General features: G+C 34.7%; 1 protein-coding gene across 1 annotated transcript; it reads left to right on the top strand.

Moving 5' to 3' along the window:
* Positions 1–3,976: 3,976 nt before the first annotated feature.
* Positions 3,977–9,008, top strand: mxtx1 (mix-type homeobox gene 1). Its single transcript, XM_058057770.1, has 2 exons — positions 3,977–4,891; positions 8,130–9,008. The coding sequence occupies exons 1-2, from the start codon at positions 4,646–4,648 to the stop codon at positions 8,871–8,873; spliced, it is 990 nt and encodes a 329-aa protein (XP_057913753.1). The 5' UTR covers positions 3,977–4,645; the 3' UTR covers positions 8,874–9,008.
* The last annotated feature ends 1,178 nt before the right edge of the window (positions 9,009–10,186 follow it).

Raw genomic sequence — 10,186 nt, 5'->3', positions numbered from 1 at the left:
GTCTTTGCACTTTGCCCTTTAGCAATGTGTGCCTTTTCTTTGTCTTCCACTCCACCACCCCTCTTCATTTTCTCTTCATTCAGCATCATGCTGTGAATGTACATAGAAAATATTAATCAAGGTTTGAAAAAGTAATTAGTTGGTTCCAAAAAAGCCTTCTAAATTAATTTCTAGCATTATTAGAGCCCTCTAGGCATTATATAGCACCCCTATAGTCACCCTTACACTACTATTACCCAACATATGGACATAATAACAGTGAATGTACATAGAAAATATTAGTCAGGTTTGAAAAAGTAATTAGTTGGTTCAAGACCTGACTGTGATCAGTGAATAAACAGGATTCCTTATTTATAAATGGAATATTTTCATAGTTAGAACATTAAAAAGCTTGTTCACAACCTTCTAAATTCATTTCTAGCATTATTAGAGCCCTTTATGCATTATATAACACCCCTATAGTCACCCTTACACTACTATTACCCAACATATGGACATAATAACAGTGAATGTACATAGAAAATATTAGTCAGGTTTGAAAAAGTAATTAGTTGGTTCAAGACCTGACTGTTATCAGTGAATAAACAGGATTCCTTATTTATAAATTGAATATTTTCATAGTTAGAGCATTAAAAAGCTTGTTCACAACCTTCTAAATTCATTTCAAGCATTATTAGAGCCCTCTATGCATTATATAACACCCCTATAGTCACAATTTCACTACTATTACCCAACATATGGACATAATAACAGTGAATGTACATAAAATGTACATAGAAAATATTAGTCAGGTTTGAAAAAGTAATTAGTTGGTTCAAGACCTGACTGTGATCAGTGAATAAACAGGATTCCTTATTTATAAATGGAATATTTTCATAGTTAGAGCATTAAAAAAAAAGCCTGTTCACAACCTTCTAAATTCATTTCAAGCATTATTAGAGCCCTCTAGGCATTATATAACACCCCTATAGTCACCCTTACACTACTATTACCCAACATATGGACATAATAACAGTGAATGTACATAGAAAATATTAGTCAGTTTTGAAAAAGTAATTAGTTGGTTCAAGACCCGACTGTGATCAGTGAATAAACAGGATTCCTTATTTATAAATGGAATATTTTCATAGTTAGAGCATTAAAAAAAGAGCCTGTTCACAACCTTCTAAATTCATTTCTAGCATTATTAGAGCCCTTTATGCATTATATAACACCCCTATAGTCACCCTTACACTACCATTACCCAACAAATGGACAAAATAACAGTGAAAGTAATTAGTTGGTTCCAGGCCTGACTGCGATCAGTGAATAAACAGGATTCCCAATTTATCAATGGAATATTTTTATAATTAGAGCATTAAAAAAGCCTGTTCACAACCTTCTAGGCATTACATAACACCCCTATAGTCACTCTTACACGACTATTACCCAACATAATAACAGAAAATAAGACTCGTATTTGTGCGTGCTGCTGTAAATGTGTTCCGGCGGCGACAGGAAGTGAGTTTTAGCTTGTTGCAAAATCATTCAAACATGTCTGGTGCTTGTGTGTCTCACCAAACAGCAACATTACCGCCACCTAGTGACCATTCCATATCACCCCAGTGTCTTTGAATGCTATTTTACATTATTTAGATATTGTTGGGGTTAAATTAGACCAAAAGTGTATACCATTTGTTTATCTTTTGACTATTCATAGGCCATATTCTACATATTTTATGATATTTGACATAAACTGTGACAGAGCGCAGCCATAAATGTCAAATGCAAAATGGCGAGGGATTACTTTGATCATATTCCGGCAGGTTTTTTGAGACAAGGTGGTCAAAGGTCACAGCATCTGCATACAAGCTGGCGGAGGCCTGGACATGTCAAAGCACCCGACAAGCTTGCAGTGTAACGAGGCCACGGTTGCCACCAGCCAAGCATCCAATTCATCACTGAATAATGACCCACCTTTGTCTTTCCTCTTGTGATAGCAAGGCAGCCGCTTTGCATGTGAAAAGAAAAGAGTAGCGTGCTGCTGATTGTAGCGTGCTTTTATTGTTGTTGTTGATTAATGTTCAACATTTCGCAAATCTACTAATACAGTATGTGCTTAAGAATAATCACATGACTGTCAGAGGCTCTGTCGCGGCAGCTTGGATGCATACAGTGCAGCAGTGTAGCGGTACAAGATCATTCTAATATTCTAATATATATTAATTAATGAATTATTTTTTTTATTAGCCAAAACATGCATATTTCAGCAAATTTTACATACTTAAATTAAGTATTTTCAAGCATGAAAATGGTGAAAAGAACTAAAATACAAATATAAGGCATTCAGAAGTCACATTCAAAGACGAATGTAGCATTCTATGCTGGTCACTAGTGAGACACACAAGCACCAGACTCGATTGCTGGAACAACATTGCTTTTATTGCAGGTTTGAATGATCTCACAACAGGTACAATAATCCCTAACATGGGGCTACTGATTACTGGTTGTAACCCAGGTCAAGCTAAAACTCCACTCAATGCCACTTCCTGTCCGCCCTTCACTCGGCTCCGCTACCACCGGAGCCCATTTACATTGACGCATGAATCAAATTCAGGTCTTATTTTCTCTTATTATGTCGACTACGTTGGGTAATGTGAGTGTAAAGGTGAATATAGGGGTGTTATTCATGTATAGAAGGCTCTAATAATGTTAATGTGTCCTTGGCACTATCACTAGCCATACTTGCCTTTTCGTGGGGGTGCATTGCAACACTGGATGTACACTTCCTGTCAATCACTCAAAATGTGCACCATGGGCGAAATCAATAAGCAGCATGTGTTGTTGCACCCCTAAAAATATAAATATAGTATTCTCTGTACCGCTATTGCTATATAACAAAATGTGTGCAAAACTAGCATGCAATTACTGCAATATGCGTGACATATGGCCGAAGCCATACAGTATATTATATTATAAAAATAATTTATCATAATCATCATCATTATAACCACATTGATTTTCATATTTCTTGAATTATTATTATTGTGATATACTAACTTATTGTGCATGAATGGTGACCCATAATTTATGGTTTGCAAAGTTTAGAATCAGCAATTTTTTTATTTGAATGGTATTATACAATTATACAAAAATAAAATAAAATAAAATTAAATAAAATTAAATAAAATTAAATAAAATTAAATAAAATTAAATAAAATTAAATTAAATTAAATTAAATTAAATTAAATTAAATTAAATTAAATTAAATTAAATTAAATTAAATTAAATTATGTTGTATTTTTCATAATATTTTATAATATACTATTTATTATAATATACTGTATTTTAGGTGTTACTATACATTAACGTATAGTATATTTTATATGATACTTCTTAGTCATAGGACTTAAAATTATTTGAATGGTATTATACAATTATACAAAAATAAAATAAAATAAATTAAATTAAATTAAATTAAATTAAATTAAATTAAATTAAATTAAATTAAATTAAATTAAATTAAATTAAATTAAATTAAATTAAATTAAATTAAATTAAATTAAATTAAATTAAATTAAATTAAATTAAATTAAATTAAATTAAATTAAATTAAATTATGTTGTATTTTTTATAATATTTTATAATATACTATTTATTATAATATACTGTATTTTAGGTGTTACTATACATTAACGTATAGTATATTTTATATGATACTTCTTAGTCATAGGACTTAAAATTATTTGAATGGTATTATACAATTATACAAAAATAAAATAAAATAAAATAAAATAAAATAAAATAAAATAAAATAAAATAAAATAAAATAAAATAAAATAAAATAAAATAAAATAAAATAAAATAAAATAAAATAAAATAAAATAAAATAAAATAAATTAAATTAAATTATGTTGTATTTTTTATAATATTTTATAATATACTATTTATTATAATATACTGTATTTTAGGTGTTACTATACATTAACGTATAGTATGTTTTATATGATACTTCTTAGTCATAGGACTTAAAATTGTAATTATATTTAGAATTCCTTTTCACTTGTGATTTCCATTCTTTTCTCTAAATTTGCTTGATCACTTTCTCAGCTTTTCCTCACAAAGCAACCAAAACAACAGCATCATGAGTACTCAACATGGCTTTTGTTAAGTGGTATCGACGAGGCCGTCAATCCTTCAAATGACGTACCATGTGCTATATGTGCTATTATGTGCTATTATGGCGATTGCCCCTGGCAGCGCTTTGATAAAGATGAGGTGATAACTGGTCGAAGTTTAGGTCACACTTCTTCTGCTGACCAGCGGATCCTTCAAGAATCAACCCCCCACCCCACCCCGACATTGTGTTCACTGCTTCACCGAGGCCTCGGTGATCAATATATAAGGTATCCTGACACAACCAAGGGACACTCAAGACACTCACAGGGAAGGAGGAAGGAACACAGCACCACAGCAGAGGTCCATCACAATTACATTTGCGTTTAGATCTTCGGACGTTTAGGAGCTGCCATGTGGAAGGAGTCTAGTAACGGTAAGAACTACTAGTGTTTCTGTCATCAAGATACTTTTTCTAGCTTGAATTTAACTGCAAAAATTGCCAAAGTAATTAAAATTGTCCTCCAAAATTGTTCTGGTATAGTTGGTAATGTTAGAGTTATTATTATTATTATTATTATTCCTGACATACAACCTGTTGTTTTTATCAGATGATGCCAGATCTGCGGCTTCCAGCGGCGCCTCCTCTCGCAGCGCCAGCCGCAGGAAGAGGACAAGCTTCTCCAAGGAGCACGTGGAGCTCCTCAGAGCCACCTTTGAGACAGATCCCTACCCTGGCATCAGCCTCAGAGAAAGCCTGTCCCAGGCCACCGGCCTACCAGAGTCCCGCATCCAGGTAAGGAATAAATGACTTCAATGGAGTAGGAACATACGTATCACGGTGGCAAAGGACTTAGTCGGCCTGTGGGGTTAGATGCAGACTTTTGGATGGAAAGGATGCAGGGCACTTGGGCTTTTTGTTACATAACAAATGGAGATGCTATATGCTAAGATGTGCAATAACAGCATCCCAGCTCCGTGATATACTGTAGCTGCAAAAGCATATTATTAGTATCAACTTCTTTCTTCTGAAATAATCTTCAGAAATGTTTTTCTTGGGATTTTATGACTTTTTAAAATTTTTAATTTTTTTTAAATTTTTTTATTTTTTTTTATAACTTTTTTATCATTAAGTCATTTTTATGACTTTATTATCATGATATTTTGACTTTATTCTCATAAAATTACAACTTTTTCGCCAACCTAATTTTCCAAAAATTCTGACTTTATTTTGTTTGGTTTTGTTTGTCAAAATATTAACATTTTTCCTTAATATTACCTAATAACATAATGAGCTAATTCTGAAACTCCAGCGTTTTTTCTCATTCGATTACGACTTTGTCATATTTTTACATTATTCTCGTAAAATTACTACTGTTTTTTTTTTCTTTTTTCTGTGGTTGTTTTTTTTAAATTATTTTCCAACTATTTCAACTTTCAACATCCCACCATCCCAATGTGTACTATTATAGTACTCATATATACTTATAGTACTGAGAAGTAAAAAGTGTCACAGCTCGCTACCTTGCCTCCACACCCTCCTGCTTGATGTTCTCCGCGGTTTCATATCAGCATTTGCAATAAAAGTGACTGTAACTAGAGAAAATAATAATCTAATTTTTTTTTTATCATATTTTGATCGTTTGTAGAGCTTGTTGGAAACTTGTTTGTCCTGCAGTCTTGCAATGTTAAAGAGTCCTTTAAGAAATTCTGTAATCCAGACGGTGATCCGTATTAATTAATCAGTTCTTCCATATCCGTTTTTCCAACAATTCCTGGAAATTTCATCCAAATCCATTCAGAACTTTTCGAGTTGTTTTGAACACAAACAAACAAACTGATAATCACTGGCATAAGAGTCCACACTGTTGTTACGCTGTGCTTGGTGGAGGTCATTATTAGATTAGATTCAGCTCCAAAATCCTCCCCTTCTCTTTTCAATTGCCGTTGCTTACTCCTGACACAATACAGGTTTAAGTCCTATTGTTGTAGTTAGAAAGCAGGATTTATTATTGGTAAAGTGATTGTTTTTGAATATGTTTTTTATCATTATCAGAGCCCTGTAGACATTAAATAGCACCCCTATAGTCACCTTTACCCTCATATTAACCAATACAGCGGACACAGTAACAGAAAATAAGTCATTTAAGACATAAATAGGCATGCCTGTGTGTGTTAAGTTGGGTCAGTGGTTGAGTTCCAGTTTGGCGTGAGTTACCATAGCAACAGTAGCCTGTGGCCTGTGTTAGGGATTATTGTTCCTGTTGTGAAATCATTCAAACTTGCAAAAAAAAAAAAAAAAATCACGTCTGGTGCTTGTGTGTCTCACCTAGCGAATAGCCTAGAATAGAATACTACGTATCATCCCGCCATCTTTGAATCTTGCGGATGCCTTATATTTGGATTTTAGTAGTTTTATGTATTTTAATGCTTCTTTTAATGCTTCAAATTGCTTAATTCAAGTGCTATTAAGTATTATCAGATATTTAGAATTTTTTCCCGAATTGTGACAAAATTTACCATTTCCAGAGTATTGAAAAAAAAAAAAAATCACGTCTGGTGCTTGTGTGTCTCACCTCGCGACGAGCCTAGAATAGAATACTACGTATCATCCCGCCATCTTTGAATCTTGTGGATGCCTTATATTTGGATTTTAGTAGTTTTATGTATTTTTAATGCTTCTTTTAATGCTCCAAATTGCTTTATTCAAGTACTATTAAGTATTATCACATATTTCGAATTGTTTTCCCGAATTGTGATAAAATTTACCATTTCCAGAGTATTGAAAAAAAAAATCATGTCTGGTGCTTGTGTGTCTCACGTAGCGACTAGCCTAGAATAGAATACTACGTATCATCCCGCCATCTTTGAATCTTGCGGATGCCTAATATTTGGATTTTAGTAGTTTTGTGTATTTTAATGCTTCTTTTAATGCTTCAAATTGCTTCATTCAAGTACTATTAAGTATTGTCACATATTTAGATTTTTTTCCCCCGAATTGTGACAAAATTTACCATTTCCAGAGTATTGAAAAAAAAAAAAATCACGTCTGGTGCTTGTGTGTCTCACCCCGCAACGAGCCTAGAATAGAATACTACGTATCATCCCGCCATCTTTGAATCTTGTGGATGCCTAATATTTGGATTTTAGTAGTTTTGTGTATTTTAATGCGTCTTTTAATGCTCCAAATTGCTTCATTCAAGTACTATTAAGTATTATCACATATTTAGAATTTTTTTCCGAATTGTGACAAAATTTACCATTTCCAGAGTATTGAAAAAAAAAAAATCACGTCTGGTGCTTGTGTGTCTCACGTAGCGACTAGCCTTGAATAGAATACTACGTATCATCCCGCCATCTTTGAATCTTGTGGATGCCTTATATTTGGATTTTAGTAGTTTTGTGTATTTTAATGCTTCTTTTAATGCTTCAAATTGCTTTATTCAAGTACTATTAAGTATTATCACATATTTAGATTTTTTTTTCGAATTGTGACAAAATTTACAATTTCCAGAGTATTGAAAAAAAAAATCACGTCTGGTGCTTGTGTGTCTCACGTAGCGACTAGCCTAGAATAGAATACTACGTATCATCCCGCCATCTTTGAATCTTGTGGATGCCTTATATTTGGATTTTAGTAGTTTTATGTATTTTAATGCTTCTTTTAATGCTTCAAATTGCTTAATTCAAGTGCTATTAAGTATTATCAGATATTTAGAATTTTTTTCCAGAATTGTGACAAAATTGACCATTTCCAGAGTATTGAAAAATACTTTTTTTTTTAACGTTGAAGGTGTGTGTTTTCAAATGGCATGGAGTTGTTGATACCACTATCACGCTCTCATTCCATGTCTTTATCTGGAAAGATGACACAAGCGCTTTTTATCAGGATTTTTGTTTGCGGTGCAGACAGCAGAGCAACTTGATTTGAACCCCTCCCCGATTCCACTCGGTCCATAAGAAAATGATTAACAAAGCGTTTTGATTATCAGTCCGTCGTCACATCTGACCTCTTTTTCCTTTTTCCCGTCCAGGTGTGGTTCCAGAACCGAAGAGCCCGTACCCTAAAGTGCAAGGGGGCTAAGAAGACGCTGTGGCTGACAGACAGTCCGGTTCAGGACGCTACCACTCCACATCACAGTGTAGCCAGAGGGCCCCAGACTGGAACCTCGGTGCCCCCGGGCCCCCCGCCGTCCTACCCCGCTCAAGTGAAAGAGGAGATAGAGGAAGCTTGTTTTTATGGACAATGTCCTCCTCCGATGTACCCCGCCAATGAGGAACATGGACAATACGGATCCATGTATGGGTTGCATCAGGGTACACCCATTGGGAAACACTCCAGTCCGCCCCTGAGGGGCTACTGGTCCCAGCTCGGCACCCAAACGTCCCCTATGACCCCGTTATGGTGCCGTTCTCCCCTTAAGGGGCGGAACTACACCTCAAATTCCAACCAAGCTGCAGCCTTCATGTACCCAGGAGCCACGGAGCAACGCGTCTACATGCCCTCCTCCAGCTCCCACTCTTCCACCCCAGACACCCCAGATTCCGGTTACTGGGATGCCGGCCTTGAAAACAGCCCCCCGATGGAGGTTGGCTACTCCCAACTGGAGGATTCATGGAGTTTTCTGGAAGGTTGCAGGGAGTCCGGCTATGCGTCCCTGCCACAACATACTCCCTTGCCTGAGCTGTCCCTGCAGGAGATCCTGGGTGAGCTGGAGGAGGACTGGCTGGGGGGAGAAGGACTAGACGGCCATGTTCAGGAGAAAATGACTTTGTAAGTCGCTATGGAGGACAATCCCAAATGGAATGTAAAATTGTGATTTATGAATTGCTTCAGAGATGAAAAAATGCTGAAGTATTAGAAGTGTGATGAAGATACAAATTCCAACCTCAGACATTTTCATTCTATATCAACACTGTTTAATGTATTTATACATTTGGCTTCTATTTATATCTTGTATTTATGGTTTTCTGCACTTTTCTACAAATAAATCAGTTTAAAATGTCTTTATTGTCCATTTTTAAGTTAAGTTTCAAGCCTTGAGGGTAAATAGGCCACATGACCAGTAGATGGTGCTTGTGATTAAGAAACAAGCTCAATTCTTCCTCGTTGTTCTTCTGAAAAACACTGTAGTACAGTGATGCCCAAAGTGTGGGGCGCGGCCCCCTGGTGGGAAGTGGTGGTACTGCAGGTGGGCCATGAGAGGTCATTAATAATATGATTTAAAATATTATTAAAAAACATATTTTTATTGTAAAATATTTATTGCACGATAAAAAAAGATTTATAGGCCAAAGTAATAACCTATTGAGTGTTATTGACCTGTCACAATATTTTTATTTTATTATATATATATATATATATATTTATATATAGTTTTTTATCTTATACAGTTTATGATTGGAACATCGCTCTCTGGTCATCATGCCAGTCTTGAATGCAGTTATGAAAAGTATGAGATAATGATAATGATAAAAGTTTGGGCTCCCTTTATCCCCCTGCTTTCATTATTATTATTATTATTATTTTTTTTTACTTAATAATAATAATAATGATAAAAACAATAATAATTATTTTTTATTATTTAAAATTATTATTATTATTTTAAATAATAAAAATAATAATAATAATTATTTTTTTTATTATTATTATCAGTTGTGCTACTGCAGTTTAACAAATACATCACCAAGACGGACAGCCCGCCTTCCATCGCACTAGCAGCTGGTCGTCTTCAGCCATCTTAGTTCCAAGGACCAAATTCAAGGCCCGTGAGAGGAACTAAGAAGGTTGAACTCCATTCCGAACAACCCCTTCGCCCTCCTACACGTTGGGTATCTTTTGCATTTTATCCAATACCCATACCGAATCGGTACTTTTGTACAGATCGAAAATACAAATCAACAAAGTAACCTCTGCAAGTGTCCAAAAAAAGACCCGACTCGACAAGACTAAACTAAATACACAAAGACTGATTAGACACCTGAACACAACACAAGTGGAAGGAGCTGATTGGAGGAGACACAAGGACCAGGACAATACACAGGTGTGCAAATGACGGGACACTGGGAAGACACTCCAGAACACAGTAAC

Source organism: Doryrhamphus excisus, chromosome 2, assembly GCF_030265055.1.
Source record: "Doryrhamphus excisus isolate RoL2022-K1 chromosome 2, RoL_Dexc_1.0, whole genome shotgun sequence".
In the NCBI taxonomy this organism is placed as follows: Eukaryota; Metazoa; Chordata; class Actinopteri; order Syngnathiformes; family Syngnathidae; genus Doryrhamphus; species Doryrhamphus excisus.
Note: the sequence above shows the minus strand (reverse complement) of the source record. Positions and strands in the feature narration are given on the sequence as shown.